The 17,378-nt window shown below is 43.3% G+C and overlaps 1 protein-coding gene and 2 long non-coding RNA genes across 4 annotated transcripts in view; 2 read left to right on the top strand and 1 right to left on the bottom strand.

Moving 5' to 3' along the window:
- The window catches only part of SRGAP1 (SLIT-ROBO Rho GTPase activating protein 1), a 114,973-nt gene extending 109,471 nt beyond the window's left edge, over nt 1-5,502 (top strand). Inside the window, exons 21-22 of the mRNA XM_081877856.1 lie at nt 429-777; nt 1,959-5,502. Of these exons, the coding sequence (XP_081733982.1) occupies nt 429-777; nt 1,959-2,336 (727 nt within the window). The 3' untranslated portion in view covers nt 2,337-5,502. The remainder of the gene's footprint in view (nt 1-428; nt 778-1,958) is intronic.
- Nucleotides 1-12,035, bottom strand: part of LOC309350900 — a 44,081-nt gene extending 32,046 nt beyond the window's left edge. Inside the window, exon 1 of one of the 2 annotated variants that reach the window (XR_014160577.1) lies at nt 11,979-12,035. This is a non-coding gene — a long non-coding RNA (uncharacterized lncRNA). Of the gene's footprint in view, nt 1-6,698; nt 6,744-11,978 lie in introns of those variants that run through there. The other variant, XR_014160578.1, reaches the window with a different exon arrangement.
- LOC309350924 overlaps nt 1-17,378 on the top strand; it is a 215,457-nt gene that overhangs the window by 184,986 nt on the left and 13,093 nt on the right. The gene's annotated exons all lie outside the window — the stretch shown is intronic.

Raw genomic sequence — 17,378 nt, 5'->3', positions numbered from 1 at the left:
CCTCCAGCATGACCGCCAGATCCAGGGGGAGGCATTGCCTCCAGGGATCCCACAACAGTGCCTGACCTAGTGGCCAGTGTCATAACACAACAGATGAAACCTATACAAATGGTTTTTCAAAATTTTATTAGCTTCTTTCTTTATGCTTCCACTGCCCCTTTATTTTTATTCAGTGCCCCCCCCCAATGCACCTGAGGCTACTACTGCCCCCCCCAGATCGATCCAGCACCCTCCAGGGGGCAGTATCACCCACTTTGGGAAACACTGATCTAGACCTTCATAGGTGAGATAATATTTGAACTCGTGGACTTGCTTCACAGCTCACACTCATCACACCAACACATTTTGTTGGGCAACATGGATTGACAGGTATGATTCATACGTTCTTCGTTTCATTTCCTGTGTCTTCACTTTGCCTCTCTGTGCAGGCAGCAGCGCAAGAGATCTGAACTCTCGCTTCCCGGCAGACGCCCTGGCAGAACCAGCGACGGACACTGCCCAGTTCATCAACCGCACAGCCTTGCCAATTCATCGCTGGAGCTGGGCTCCCCCAGTATGACAAGCCACAGCGCTTCTCGTGCTGCCCTTCAAAACCGCAGCCTCAATACAGATAGCCCAGAAAGGAGACGAAGACCTGGTCATGGCAGCCTCACCAATATTAGTAGGCATGAATCCCTGAAGAAAATTGACAGCCCACCCATTAGAAGATCAACATCATCTGGCCAATACCCAGTTTTCAATGATCACAAACCACTTGACCCAGAGGCAATTGCTCAGGTGCGTCTTGTGAGTTAACATAGGAGTTGTTGCTTTTTCTACAACAGGGAATGTTAGTGTGACCTGGTGGCTGTGCTATTAGTGTTTATTTCTCGTTCTTTGATTGTGTTGTGTTCATATCAGCTTGGTAATGTGTGCAGGTGCACAAAAAGGGATGCCTCGCCTCTGAGTTAATTCTGTGCTTTACATGATGGCTGGATATATTTAATGATAAAGGTGAGCAAGATAGAAGTTAGCAATGAGACTCTTACTAATTCTCTTATTTTAGCCATACTTGATTACTTCAGTGCCTTTTTTGTTGGAATTCCTCAATTTCATCTTAAACTACAGATATCTGTTCTTCACTCTGCATTTCATCTAATCTTCCTTGCCCATAATATGATCTTTGCACTACCTTTCCTTTTATTGTCATATTAATGTTAAATTCATGCTGTTTGCACCTTATATTTGGAACTCGGGAGATACTCATGTGGTCCAGTCTCTTCCACTCCTTAAAAATCAACTACAAAACATACATGTTTTCACATCCCTTTTTGAACCTTGGGGATTCTATTCAGCTAAGTCCTATTTGGAATAGACCCAATGAACCTAAGTTTTTCATGTTTATTAACTTCAGTGGGTGTACTCATGAATAGGCTCAGCATTGAATTCCAACCGGTTTGCCTTCATGGCGAAGAGCATTTATATCAGTATTTCTTAAACTATTTTTTAAAGTTTGAAAAGTAGCAAGTCTGCACAGCAAATCCCAAATGACACATATTTCTTGCAGCGTGTCCACTTCTCTGTTGCCCAGGAGAAGCACTGTAGCACTCATTCATGTAGCCCCAAGTATAGTACTAAGGATAAAAACATGAGTATTTTTTATTATTATCTGAAAAATAGGTATTGTGCTTCAGATAAGCAGGAAACACCTGGTATTGTTCTTGCTTGCACCTTGCTGTGACTGAATAGTTCTACACATGGTGTTCTTGGTATTTTCTAAACATGTAGTTTATCTATTGAGGCATTCCTGCGCCTCAGTACTACTGGTGCTTGGTTAATATGTTAACTCTCACACAAGAGAGAAAGAGATTTGGTTTCCACCATGATGTAGGGAGGAGGCTCAATGCAATGGCCTGTGCCATCTTTGGTGTTTGGTATTTCATTAATCTTTAGCAAACTTGCTTCTTCCTTTGGAACAGGATATTGAAGAAACAATGAACACAGCTCTGAATGAACTCCGGGAACTGGAACGTCAAAGCTCTGCAAAACATGCCCCAGATGTAGTGCTGGATACCTTGGAACAAATGAAAAACTCCCCCTCCAGCACCGCCTCCACGGAATCCCTGAGCCCTCTTCACAGTGTCCTCTTGAGAAGCACGGAGCCTCAGATTCGGCGTAGCACCAGCTCTTCCAGTGATACTATGAGTACCTTCAAGCCCATGGTGGCACCCAGGATGGGGGTGCAACTGAAACCGCCTGCCCTTAGGCCAAAGCCCATCGTTCTTCCAAAAACAAACCCAGCCGTGGGCCCTTCCTCTCCTTCCCAAGGTCCAGCAGACAAGTCTTGCACAATGTGAAAACCAAGCAGTTTGTGTGACAAGCGTGGAGTGAACTACCAAAAGGATGGAGCGCTGATCAATGTCTTGTGTTCCATCACACCATTCGTTTCTAATTTATAACGGGGGAGGTTTCGTTTTTTTAAAAATGTGTTCTTTTTAGTGTAATGTCTCCAAGCTACCTACGTTAACATGGGTCCAATTTTTAAACTGGACAGTTAATTGTTGTGTTGTTTTAAAACAACAGGAATACATGCTTTTACTTGAAAACTCCACGCTGCACCTTTTCTAATAAAAGCATCACAGGTCACAGCCAGCATTCCGTGAGGTTCAATAAGTTACACTTACTCTAGTTTTTAGACTTATGAGTGGTCATTTGAAAGGGATTAATTAATGGATTTGTTTACTTCTATATTGTAATCGGCTCCAGTATAGATCAGATTTTTTTATATGGGCTAAAAGTTTGTATCTTGAGAATTATTAAGAAGTGAATCAGGAAAGACATTTCCTTCAAAATACTTTGTATGTGTGTTGGTAGGGTTAGTACTGCATATGGAGAATGTATTTGCATCTCACACCAACGTAGATGGCAGCTCTCTAAATCAAAGTTAAAGCCTGTTGTCAGAAATGCTATATAGAATAGTTTCTAATGGTTGCACTCAGGCTTGCTGCACTGCAATAAAGGTAGATTTTTAGCCACCAGTTCTTTCAGACAACTGTTCACACAAACAAATCACTACAAAAAATATGTTTACATTCCTATGAGCCGATGGTTTAGATGTCTCTGCAGATAGTCTTAGCTAATCAAATTATTTGTAACAAAACATTCCTAGAAAACCTACACTTTAAAGCTGCTGTATCCTTATGATTATGAAACACATTGGCCTGCACATCACAGTAAGACATGGCTTATTGCTTTGTGTGAACAAGCAGTGTGCTAGCTCCTAGAAGAAACAAACCACAAGGCTTGACTTGAGCAACAAACAAACCATGAGTGGTAAGCCAGGAACAAGTGGTAGCTAGTTCTTGCAATTTGTTTGTAGCTTGCCACTAGCTGTTTGTTTGCAAGAAACAAACCAGTGCGGGTTCATAAGTAAGACAAAGCCAAGTTTTGTGGTTTGTTATTTCGTGGCTCCGAGAAGAGTAGGACAGATTGAACACCATGCACTGGTACAAGGCTCGTTCATAATAAGCCATGGTTTTATTGCTCCTTGTGGCATGCAAAAGGGGCTACTGTGTACAAAAGAGTGTGCTGTTTCTCGAGTGTATTTATTCAGGTGAATTTTGATTTCTAAACTGGAATAACTCCTCTTGAGGCGAGAGGTTGTTCACAGGGCAAAGATCTCACTTTCTACTCTAGAATCTGAACAAAATGTATCAGAACCACTCCCCCCCCATTAACATGTCATTACTTTTTTCATGTGTGTTTATGTGTGAGTGAAGCTATCAACCTGCATAGTGCTTCATCTTTGTTGTTATTGTTACATATGAACTAACAAGTGTTTTGCACAAACTTAACAGTAAGCTATATCATTTCTGTGAATCTTTTTACAAGGTCACCACCTCACTCCACAGGAGAATTTATCGCATGTTACTAATCAGGCAAACACTTAACTAAAAACCGTGTAAGTACTAGGCTGGAGTTGGGGGAAGGAATTGATTCAGCTGATACTTGTCTACATATGCAAAACTTGATCAAAATAAGGGGTTTCTTTTGTCATAGAACTTGTCACATTAGGAACTTGTCATTCTTCAAAATGAATGTTTTCATTTGGGTCCTTCGCACTATGCAGAATCAAACAAGAGGAGACTAGTTGTTAGGCAGAAAGAATTGCCTAAGGACATTATAGCTACCACTGTTGTTTGGGACTGATTTACTCCCATTGCAGTTTGTTTACTAATTATATTTAGCTGAATGGGATTGCCAAATCACATGTAGCATGGACGTGGCAAAGACGTAAGTAGCTTTGCAAACAAGTTGCCCACATGAACATCTGTGAGCCAGCCCTGCTCACACATCTTCTGCTAGTTATTTGTGCCCAAAAATGGGGGAGAGACAAACATTTTCATCTCAGTTGATGAAGCTAGGGGCTATTTACAAACCTAAATTGGAAAGCAGATCTGGGTGGAATTCATAAATCTGAAAAACAAGATGAAAAATAATTCACTTGGCGCTACAGTATATATAATGATTTTGTTTGCCACAGTAGACCATGGGAAATGTTACATTCACCAAAGCTGCCACTATCTAGAAAGGAACTCGATCCCATATCCCTAGACTGCACCCTGGAAGCTTAACTAAGATCCTGGACTCTGTAGTGAGCTTTTAGCTAATGCTAATCATAGTGAAGTGTTGCCGTGGCCCCTGCAAGGCTAGGAATTATTTTTGTAACGAGCCCAAACCTAGGACCTATGGGACAAATGGAAGCGTTGCCGTTCCTTTAAGTGCATTATAGCCTAGTGACTTCATATTCTTATTAATAGGTTGTGTGGCAAAACTTAAGGTGGGTGCCTGTATCATGAAATTGCATAGGGAAACTCTGTACGTCTGAATAACTGTACCGGCCTCCATACTGCTTATATTAGAGATTGTTTAGTGGAGAAGGGAAAAAATATTAGAAACAGTGCATCCAGTGATTGCTTCTGCTTAGAACATTCACGTGAGTTAAATGTGTGTAGTTTGATGGTTTGTTATAGCTACTTGAAGTATAGTGAATGGATATTTAAGAGGAAAGACTGATACAGCTACAGGCTGTATAGTAAAAGGGTAACCGCCTGTGTACCTAATCGAATCAGTATTGTCCTTGACTGTCAGTTTGATAGATTGCAGTGCTGGTAGCTTCCTGCTTGTTGACTGTTACCTAATTGTGTCAATGTACATCTGTAGTATGTACATGTGAAAGTGCCTTTACATTTTTAGAGGAGCTTTAACTTTGCTCTTGTATTGTTGCAGTTCCATTTCATGTTCTGCTGCATTCCCATTGCATTCCTTCCATTCTCAGACAACAGGAGAGTTACAATTGCACAGTTTTAAAAGAAGAAAACGTACTGTTAAGCTGTTGTGGCAATGCACTTTTATGTATAGTACTGTACATTTTGGCATGTACCATTACAGGCTTCAATATACATTCAGATTTGTTTCTCATAGTGTAACTTTATATAATAAATAAGGGTAGTTTTGTCTGTGTTTGTTTTGTTTTAATGATGTCTAATTATCAACATATTTCCACGTGTGCGTATCCTTGCATATGCCTTTTCTAGGCTCAGTGTTAATGAGGCCCAATTCCCTAAGGTCCAAGACACCTTTACAGGGTCATATTTACCTTTAGTGGAGGCAGCCTGGGAGTCTTATGGTGCTCGGAAATATCTCATTTACCGTATTTTTCGTCCCATAGGACACACCTAGTTTTTTGGGGGGGAAATAAAGGAAAAAAAATTTCCCTTTATTTCCCCCCCAAAAGCAGGTCGGGGAAACCGAACCAAGTCGAGGAACAGCGGGATGGCGGTGCTGCGCCTCCCTGCTGTCCCCCGAGCTTGTGGGGCTGGCCGATGTCTGTCCGGCACGCGGGGCGCTCTGCTTCAGGGTGCCCCGCCCACCGGGCGGCAGGCTGCTATCCGCAGTGTGGGGAGCCCTGCGGGACCTCCCGCAGGGCTGCCTAGGCTGTGGATGTGTTCCCGAAGCGCCAGGCGCTCTGCTTTCAGCCCGCCCGGCGCTCCGGGAAGCAAGCTACTATCCGCAGCCTAGACAGCCCTGCGGGAACTCCCGCAGGGCTGCCTAGGCTGCGGATGTCTTCCTGAAGCCTGGAGAGCGAGAGGGGTCGGTGCGCACCAACCCCTCTCGCTCTCGAAGCTTCAGCGAAAGCCTGCATTCGCCCCATAGGACGCACCCAGATTTCCCCTTCATTTTTGGAGGGGAAAAAGTGTGTCCTATAGGGTGAAAAATACGGTATTTACAAGTGTACAAGCTGAGCAGGTAAGCAAGCAGTCATTCATGAAGGTAGTGCTGTTCCCAAAGCCAACAGCAAACCCAGACAGCCACAAAGTACAAAGACCACTTCTACCAGCCATTTTAAAAAAGGCTCAGAACTCGTTTTTTTCCTTGTCCAGATTCAAAGCAAACAAACTCTCCTCTTTCAGTTCCAGCTCATGAAAGCAACTGTATCACATTCAAGGGTGCATAGTGGAAATGGTAGACAAAGAACACAGATGACTCCATATACATTTATCTAAGTGAGGAGTCTCTTGCACTGCCCAGGTATTTTTTAGGAAGCAAAAAATACTGTGGTTTCTAAATAGTGTGATTTGTGAGTTAGGGCTTGTCATGCTAAATATCATGTGAAGTAACACCAAAGTGATGTCTGACATTTTGATTCAAAATGACACCTGGCATCCTAACAGTGATCAAATTTGCTCCACCTCAGGAACCCCTGTTTGATGACAATTTTCAGTAGGTGGCAAACCTATGCCAAAAAAAGGGTGAAGTCACACCAGAGTCATGTTTTGGTCCACCATCTTGATTCAAAAGGGCAGCTAGAGCCCCAAAATTCCCAAAGATGGCTGCCTCCACTATGGAAACTCTTGTGCCAAGCTTGGTAACACTCTCTGAAGAGACAGCCAAAACTACAGAGAACAAATGAATGAGCCATTTTCCAAAATGTACAGTAGATTCATTTACTTACATACTGCTTAATAACACAACTTCTGAACAAAACAAAACAAATTCCTTCCAGTAGCACCTTAAAGACCAACACCTTGATGTCACAAAGACACAACCCTTTTATCTCCTGCCTGTCTTGTTTTATCTCCATCACATCCCTTTTTGTACCTTAACAAGAAACCTGCTTCAATATTTAACTAATACAAATGTTCCTTATTATGGATGCAACAGTGTCAGGAAAATGTTAGGCAGGGTATGAATAAGGAATCCCTCTGAAGTGGTTTTGTTAAAGGAAAATATATCCCTGCTCAGCTGATTTACATCTACTTAACTTGGAGCAAACTTTGGAAAGTCTGCTTGGGATATCTTGCCATCACAAATAACACAGCACATGCCAACTGACTCATTCTATGGAGATGATAAGCTGAGGCCTAAGAAGCTTGTTCAGTTGTCTAAGGTAGTGAGGATTCAGCATATAACTGCCATGACCTGGGGTCAAATCCTGGTTAAGGGAGAGAGGAGTGATGCTTTGACCTGATTTCTCCCTTCTTGGGGGTACCACAATCCTGTCATCCAAGAAGCTGGGCCACAAAAAAAAACGAGAAGCCATGGTGATCATAAAATCTCCATGGTGATCATAAAATCTTAGAATTGTCACAGTTCTTAAGGGCTATCACGTGGAAGAAGTAGAAAGCTTGTTTTCTCCTGTTCTGGATGGTAGGACTTGAAGCAATGGCTTCAAGTTACAAGAAAGGAGATCCCGAATAAACTTTTGGGGGGAAAACCTGTGACAGTTCCTTGGAGGTTTTTAAGCAGAGCTTGGATGGCCATCTGTCATGGATGCTTTAACTGAGACTCCTACATTGCACTAGTGACCTCTCAGGGATGCAAGCCTCTGCAGTGCCTATGGAGGTCCTAGGCTACCCAGACGACAAGACCTCCCTCTCTGCCTTGCTGATGTGGTGCAAAGGAAAGCAAAGCAATATACCTGGCACTAGAGCTTGGCTGCAGGAGTTACTGGAAGGAGGCATACAAGGCACCATCCAACCTTCTTGGGGACTCCACTCCAGATCTGTGTAAGGTATACTCCTTAGCTTTCGCTTCTCACAAAGATATATTGCAAGGCAGCAGGAGCATTAGATACATTTGAAACTTTGGAACAACGCTTTCTCATAGGAGTCTGTGCTCCAGGGAGTGGGTTGGGAAGGGGAAACGTAATGTCATGCTCTTTTACAAAACAAATTTTAAAAATTTGATTTCAAAAAATAGAATTAGTGGGCTCCATCTACTGCTGACCCACCCCAGTCCCAACAGGCACTAGTGAAGATGAATGAATATTTTAGACAAAGGGACAGGGAGGAAAGGTTGAATTTTCACAAAGTTGTGCGGCGAGGTGGGGGGGAAACACCCATATTTAGCAACTATGTAAATGTGGAGTGCCAAGAAGTGTTGAATTTATCTCTGGGGTCCCTCCATTTCTTTGTGCAATTGGTACATATCTACATTTTATCCCTAGACTACCTATGGCATATTTGATTACATTGAAAAATTGGCCGCCGTTTGCTGCCTTCAAATAAATTGATAAATAGATATATATACAGTACTTGCGCACCATGGCAACTAGTGCATCATTACCATAGTAACCAATTGAATATCATTACCTTCTACAGCAAGTACTGGTTGAGTGATACCGTAAGAAAAAAATCCTGAACAGACCAGCTCTCTGAAAGTGAGCATTCATAATTTCCCCATTTACTACGGCGGTCCAATATTTCTGATTAACAACAGTAACTCTTCAGTAGGAAGATTGCTTTCTTGATCTATCCCTGTGTCAAGACCAGGCTGACAGAAGAGGACCTACTTCACGGTTTGCATTCTGTCCTTGATAAATCGGCCCATGGAATTATTAAGAGTGATCCATAAGCTGTCGAGCCTTACATTGAGGGAGGGAGACCAGGACACCTCAGAAACCTTGAAGAGTTGGGCGCTTTGAGGACAAAAATCAGTCATCTCCACTGCAAGCAAGATGCCACGATCGATGCAGTCTTGAGTGAGCTTTCTAATGCCCCATCAAGCCATGCTTTGTAGGACAAGCTTCAGCTTTGCAGCCTGGTAGCACTGACAAGAGTATTTGTGAATTTGCACCCAATAACATGGCGCTTGGATGCTCGACCTTCATGGCTGATTAAAGGTAGCCATAGCTACCTTTAGCAAGACTGGGTGGGTTCAGGGTGTGGTGAATGAGTCTTCGCATGAGTGGGTGGCTCTAACCACCTTGGAAGATGTGACAGTGTGGCCACGTCTGGGGGAAAAGCTACCTTGGACCTAATAGTATTTAGCAACTACCACCCTGTCACCAATTCCCCAGCCTGGGCTTACACAAATGACGATGGGCTAAAACAGCCTTGGGAGGCTTGTGATTTGTTCTTGAAACAATCTGGCGGGTTAACTCTCCAATGTAATTTCCCTGATGTAAATCAATTCCCTCCCTCATTTTAAGTAACTATTAAATTCCACCTACATGAGGAAAAACACCTTGGTTCAGCAACTTGCCTTTTTTTTATTATTATTATTCCCATCAGGGCTAAAAGCAGAGTGCAGAAATGACAATCAGGAAGGGAGTACAGACAGGAGGCTTAAGGACTCCTCTCCCAGCACCTCTACTCTGATCAGCACCAGAATCTAACTTTCCTTCCCTCCATCCCACCAGGTTGCTTTAAAAGAGAGGGAATGGAGATCCACTGTGTGTGTGTGTGTGTGTGTGTGTGTGTGTGTGTGTGTACGCGCGCACACACCCACCCCTTTAAATCTTTTACTTAATTCAAAAATGGAGAGGGGGGAATACTATATCCATTGTGTACATCCCCACAGCTATTTAGAGTTTCCCCATCAGTCCAGGCATACTTGCATGCAGTGACAATGTGTGTCATCACATGGATCAACCTTATTCATGAGAAGAGCCTCCTTCACGACAGTGTCATACTGCATTCTGGGCTTTTATAGCGAGAGCTAGACAGTGTGGTGTGCCTCAAAACTGGATGCATTGTGATTTTTTTAAGGTTTCTAATCCAGAATCTCCCCCTAGTGGCTTGCTTTCATTCACACAGTCAGCCCGGTGCTGAGCTTTCTTTAAAACACATACACCCTGGGATTTGTCCCATCCAGCCCTAAACTATATTCTCTGGGGCTCCCCAACACAGATTCAATAATCTGCTCCACAGGTGAACATGCAGGAATCCTTACACAAAGTCATACAGCTGCAGCCTGGGAGTAGTAAAGCTACACTGGAATTAGGAGAGGAACAAGAGGTACCTGCAACAAAATGTTGCAGCATAGAATGTTCTCCAGGATCCCAGTCTCTCCATTCCGTTCTGCCCTCTGCCAGCTTTCCATTCCCCACCCCAACCCTTACTCACCATTCTAGCTCCTTACTGGACTCTGTTTTTAGGGGGACATTACCCTGAGGCTCCCCCCCCCAAAGGTACCTGCATGGGTGGAGATTAGGTTTTTCAGCCAAGGAATGCAGTGGTTAAAATGTTGGACTCAAGACCTGGGTTCAGATCCTAGTTCACTGGGTGGCTTTGGGCAAGTCATTGCCTCCCAGCCTAACGTAAGTGTTGAAACAATAAAATTGGGAGGCAGAAAACAATGTACACCACCCTAAGCTCATTACCGTAAAGAAAGTGAATGGGGAAAACTTATGCAGACACAAATGACATTGAAAGTGGGATCATGTATAACCACCCTGATACCACTCTGAGCACAAATAATCAGCCCTAAAAAAGTCCTTTAAAATGATGTCTGGAGGGGCTCATGGTGTGAATAAATTTGCCATCAGAGAGAATATGATAGGCAGGGGTCAGCAAACTTTTTCAGCAGGGGGCCGGTCCACTGTCCCTCAAACCTTGGGGCGGGGGACTATATTTTGGAATAAAAAATAAAAAATAAATGAGTTCTTATGCCCCACAAATAACCCAGAGATGTGTTTTAAATAAAAGCACACATTCTACTCATGTAAAATAAACGCGGGCCAGATTTTGAAGACGATTGGGCTGGATCCAACCCCCGGGCCTTAGTTTGCCTACCCATGTGGTAGAGCATATTCTTTGCCTGTAGAAAGCCTTGGTACTTGGTCTCTCCAGCTTTAAAAAAGGACCGGGTAGCAGGTAATGAGAAAGACTCATCTGAGACCCTAGAGCGACTGATGGACAGAGTAGACAATACCAGGGTAGGTGGACAAATAATCTGATCCGCTATAAGGAATTCAGCTCTAGAAGAGAGTCTGTAAAGCAGGGAGCCCCAACCTTTGGGGGCCAGTGATCACATGTGGAATTCTGATATAGGGCAGTGGGGGGTGTGGCCTATCACAAAATGGCTGCCACAGGGGTGTGGCATAATGACTTCAAAGTAGGCGTGGCTGAGCCAGTTTAAAGAACTGAGCAGGAAGAGCAATCAGCCTTTCATGCATTGTGGATTTTTTAAGCGGATGTTTAATGCCACCTTTCATGAGTGCCAAAGGAGGTACTGGCAGGCACACTGGTGCCCATGGGTGCCACACTGGTAAGGCAAAGCAAGTAACAAGAGGACTCCAATCTGCTTTATCAATCTCTTTCCTGTAGGTAGCAGCACAGAAACCGCTGCCAGTAAAATACAGTCCGTTGACAATCAAAGGGCATGAATTTTAGTCTCTCTACCAGGATAGGGAACCTGTGGTACTGCAAATGTTGTGGAGCTTGATTAGCTCTAGCCAGCATGGCCAATGTGCTGGTCGCAAGGAAAAAATAGGTATAAAAGGAGAAGTCTCTGGCTGCCAAGAATCAGGTTTAATACAGGTACTCTTTGGTGAGAGAACCCCAGCATAGGTTTAAAATCACAAAATATGCAGCAAAGGAAAGAATAGAAATATAGATTAAGACATTAAAAATGTTCAAGGAAGTTCCAAAGTAGCCCTTCTTCCCCCAGCATTGGAGAAGCCACGTTTCATAAGTTGAAAATGGTTTACTTACAAACTCTCCAGCTAAGTTAGATTCATGTCCTTTTCCATGCAGTCTTCAGAAAAAGCTGCACATGAAATAAAACTTGGCTAAGTTACAGTGCTGAAAGTTCCTAAATTATTAGTACAGGAACTCAAGTGGCTTGTGAAAGCCATGGGGTTATGCTGGAGCAACAAGCTTAGCCGCTTCATACACTGAGCTTGTTAGGCAGACTGGAGGAAAACAAAGACTTGATTATCTACTCCTTCCTAAGACGAGTTAAACCTGGCAGGACTGCTTACTCTATGACAGGCATCCCCAAACTCGGCCCTCCTGATGTTTTGGGACTACAACTCCCATCATCCCTGGCTAACAGGACCAGTGGGCAGGGATGATGGGAATTGTAGTCCCAAAAACATCTGGAGGGCCAAGTTTGGGGATGCCTGCTCTATGATATTAACCCCTTCATGCATTAATTAAACTTAAGCATGTTGGTTATATGAGGCTGGTTATCCCACACAGTGGTTATAGATAACAAAGGTTTTCAGTCCAACAACATCTGAACATTTTGACATTTAGCTAGCAGGTTATGTAATGAAGTCAGATGACTGTGTCACTTTTATCTGCTACTTCTTATAAACAGCTCAAATATTTAATTGACTTTTTTTCTCCAGTAAACAGTGCAGTTATTTTTCATGCTGCATGGAAAATCCTCAGTACTTCATGAGCAAATGGTGCACTCAGCATGGTGTCAAAAATTTAGCACCATTAAATATTTTATCTCTGCAGCCCTGAGCCACAGAAGAAGTGCAGACAGGCTGCACTTTCAAAATGCTAATTTGGGACAAAATCGTTTCAGCCTAAATGATAGAGAATAGCTAACTGATCCAAAAAATTCCAGAAAAAAATTAGTTGTTGGACCAAGGATTTCCTAGCTAAGATTTGAATAAAATTGTTTGTAAAATCTTGGGTCCATTTTAAAGTGTTACAGTTGGGGACTGTGGGTAAGTCTTAGCTCAAGCTTCATGGCCTTCAAAATATATGTAGGATTCATTAGCAATTCACTTAAAATTAGGTTCTCAGCTCTCAAATTAAAGCACACATGCTCAACGTGATATCCACTCTGACTGTAGTTTTGCTTATTGCATTGTATAGAAATCTGCAAGTCAGGGGTGAGGAACTTCTGGCCTGTGGGTCAAATATGGCCCAGCTGAAGCACCAGTTTGGCATGGAAAACCAAGCCCACCTGCTCCACACCTGACAGTAGGTGTGGGCAGGTACTGACATGAGTTCAAAGGAACAACCAGGAGCTTAAAGTGAGCTCCCAGTCGTTGCTTTGCTGCAGCAAGGCAGCCACCCACTGACAGATGATAGGAGTGTGTCTTGCTCCAGGAACAGGAAGTACCTGATACAAACAGGAAGTAGTTTGTATCAACAAGAGTGCTAAAATTAAATATGGAGGAAACTCCTATTTGAAGGTGTAGTGGAAATGCATCTTCAAAGAGTCTCATCACCTGTCACAGAGAGCGTCCTGGAAGGCCCCATTTGGCCCCCAAGGCTGAGGCTCTTCATCCCATACTAGATGTTGCCCTGGTGCCCACCACTTGTTGAAGCCTCTCATCAAACGTTTGGAAATTAGCCATTTCTGATCCTTTCTACCCCAAATTCAACATGGGCCATCCTCCAACCTACCTTCCCTGCACCGCCAAGTTTCAAATCAGCCAACTGAACCATTGTCTAACTATAAGCCATAAAGCCAGTTCTTCCTCCACCAGGTATCTCATTATAGTGGTGGAATGGGGTTCAGACTCATCTCAACAGAGGGCCATGACTGTGACTCTATAACACGGCATGCTTAACAAACGTTCCTAAAGCACACTGTATATCATATATTTGCTGCTCAACTTTCAGAACTTTATGTTTTCAAAGTTGGGGCAGTGATGTGTGTGTGTTTTAAGGGGAAAACACTGAAAGTGAGAAGAGTATTAAAAATGTAAGAGTTGCAAGTGTACTTCTGGTAGAAAAATCTACTCCATCATGAAGGCAGGCCTTTAACTAAAGTGACAAGATTATGGAATTTGAAATGTGAAAAGCTTTTAGGTTCTATTCTGAGCAACTGAAGTGATTATAGAGCAGGTCGGAGCTTTATATATAGATATAGGGAGCTGGCTTGGACCTGTCAGCCCAATGATCCATCCTATCAATGAATCATCAGTTTTAGAGGGCTTCTCTAGCCTGTCTCCCAGATATTTTTAACTAGAGCCACCAAAGTCTGGGACTGTGATACAGAGGGCAATGGTTCTTGAATGTCAAAACTGCAAAGGTTGCACTTTTTCCAGACTAAGCCAATTCTCCCCCCCCCCCAACTATGTATTGACTAATTCTCTTATTAAACCAACACCCGGGTAGATACATAGGTAGGTTTAGATAGATACACAGATACGGTGGAGTACAGGGTCAGATTTAAGGTGCTGGTTTTGACCTTCATGGCCTAGGACCCCTGTACCTATGGGACCACCTCTCCTGGTATGCCCCGCAGAGGACCTGAAGGTCCATAAATAGCAACACCCTAGAGGTCCCGGGCCCTAAGGAAGTTAGATTAGCCTCAAGCAGAGCCAGGGCCTTCTCAACACTGGCTCCAGCCTAGTGGAACGCTCTGTCTCACGAGACCAGGGCCCTGCGGGATCTGATTTCTTTCCTCAGGGCCTGTAAGACAGAGTTGTTCCGCCTGGCCTTTGGCTTAGAATCAGTTTGATTCCCTCCCCCTCTTTCTTTTTCCTTTCTCCTCCTGTGAAGAGGCTGCATCCTAATGTTTTAATGTCGTATTTTAATATTGTTTTTTAAATTGTATTTTAATCAACTTGTTTTTATTATTGGTTGTTAGCCGCCCTGAGCCCGGTCTTGGCTGGGGAGGGTGGGGTATGTATAAATAAATAAATAATAAAATTTATTATTATTATTATTATTATTATTATTATTATTATTGGTAGGTGTGGCCTGGCCATCCTAGGTGGAGAAAGTGGATGGGGGGAAAGTCCACCAGCCCACCCTGCTCTCTTAATACTAGAACTGAAGCTGAATGTTGGATTCAGGACAAAAAAAATGATAAATTATGGAATTTACTCCTACAAGATGTAGCGATGGTCACCAGATTTTGAAGAGCAACAAGGCCAGTTGTACTCAGGTGCTGCTTGCCGGCTTCCCGCAGGCATCTAATTGGCCACAGGGAGAAAAGGGTGCTGTGCTAGGTTTTGGCCTGATCCAACAGGACTTTTTATACTCTCATGACAACTGGCAGATTTCTTCCAGATTGTAATGTGTTTTAGTAGACCTTGTTCTGCCTTGCCTGATAAACCTGCCTTTCTGCTGCATTATCCTTTCTAAGCTGCTGCGCTCAAAATGTCATCAGATGCACAAACTTTGAAGATCGATGGCATCCTCATCACTGCTGGTCACTGCACTACATCAAGAACGGCTGTCACTTTGAGGCAGCACAAATGCACTTTTGTTGCCTGAAAACCCTTCGTTATTTTCCTGATATCAAAATCAAGGCACTGACCAAAAACGCCTTGGATCAGTGTATGTTAGGGTCAAGCCTTAAGACCTTTTCCAAAACCAAACAAGTGGTAACTTCTATTTCGATAGCTGGACTCTTATAGCTTCCATTCCAGCTAAGTACTTTTGCTTTCTCCCAATAATTTGAAGGAGTGGGACTACATACGCATTCCGCAGAATTCTGAAGAGGAATTCTAGTTAATATACAGGTTTATTCCCAGTCGGAATGCCGTATTTACTTTTAGTTTTCTGTGAGGTTCAGTGGCTTATTTATAAGATATAAAACAGAAAAGTGTGTATTGATGAAAACATATCTAGGAGGCAGGACCTGAGCATGTTGCTATGAGACAAAGGTTTTATTGCTTCACTATCCAGTTGTACAGACATTGGATCTAAATGCTTTGAAAATATAGCATACCCAGTGCTTTTTTTCTAGACAAAAAGGTGCTGGAACAGACCTCCCTCAGAAGACCCATCCCAGAGCTAAAAGAGGATCTATTTTGGGGTTGTGTGGGGTGTCTCCTCACTAGCCAGAGGCTTGTTGAGGCTGCTCAGTTGAGGTAAGAAAGGGGAGCCTTCCAAACCTCAGCTGAGCAGCTTAACAAGTACAAATGCACACCCTGCTGTCAGGGGCTGGACTGAGGAGGAATGGTGGGGACTGCCCTCCTCCTCCTGACCCCTCCTGAGAACAGGAGGACAGTATAGATTTAGATCAGTGGTTTGCAGAAGGGCACAGTTTAGAGGCTGCAGAAGGCAGAAGCTGGGAAATATTGGAAGAGGAACAGCAGGAAGAAGGACCAGGGGAGAGACAGCTGACAGACTGTGTCCTTGGAAAGCATTCCTGACCCTGCTTCTCCCAGGACCAGATGGGCGTTGAGACTAGAACAGAGCATTCAGCGGCAGAAGGCGCAGATTAGCGGGCGCAGGACTGACATAGATTAGGGGAGAACAACGCCATCATTGCAGACTACATCTTTTTACTCTCTGTGAATACTGAATAAATTACATGGTAAGGTGTTATCTACTTTTTCTTGGCTGCCACTGGGGGAGGGATAGTAGTCCCTGAGCCTTGACACCTGCACACCTCTCAGCTGGGAGCTTGCTCAGTTGAGGTGCAGCCTTCCTCTGCGTCAGCTATTAGCTGGGAGGCTGACCAGCCTCAGCAAAGCCCCACTGTGCACCGTAGAGGGTGTCCTTTGGGCTTTGGGGAGGGTCCCTCATGAGCCGGATATTTAGCAGGGCTTTGCTGAGGCTGGTCAGGTCTCACCCACCCACACCCCACTTCCGGAGCCAGCCAAGAAGTGCAGAAAAGATAAAGCAAAGTGAGAAAAATTTAGAGACAAAACTAGAACAGGTAGACAACAAAATTGGAAAAATGGACAAGAAAATCGAGGAGACAGTAAGCGAGCTTAAAGGACAGATTAAAGAAGTTGCGAAAAGAGTAGACGAGGGATTTAAAAAGACTAAACAGGAAATGAAAGAAATGAAAAGAGAAGAAGAAAAAATGAAAAATGAAATAGCAGATTTAAGTAAAACACAGGAAGAATTAAAAGACTCTATTGCGATGAATGAATTAAAACAAAGAGAAGTGAACTTAAGATTTAGACAGATCCCGGAACTACAAAATGAAAATATAAAGGAAAGATTAATAAAAGAGATAGCACAATGGATGGAGTTAGAGGAAGAGGAGGTGGCAAAGACAATACAAAATGCCTACAGGATGAAAATTAAGTCAAGTAAAGTAAAGAGATTTCCTGGGGATTGCCTAATCACATTCAAAGATAGGGAGATGAGAAATTTGATCCTACAGAGGAATAGAGAGAAGAGACTGTACATTGACGGGAACTACGTAATTATTTTCAAAGATATACCTATAAG

The sequence above is a fragment of the Podarcis erhardii genome (assembly GCF_964252035.2).
Source record: "Podarcis erhardii genome assembly, chromosome: 10".
NCBI classification, from domain to species: Eukaryota; Metazoa; Chordata; class Lepidosauria; order Squamata; family Lacertidae; genus Podarcis; species Podarcis erhardii.
Note: the sequence above shows the minus strand (reverse complement) of the source record. Positions and strands in the feature narration are given on the sequence as shown.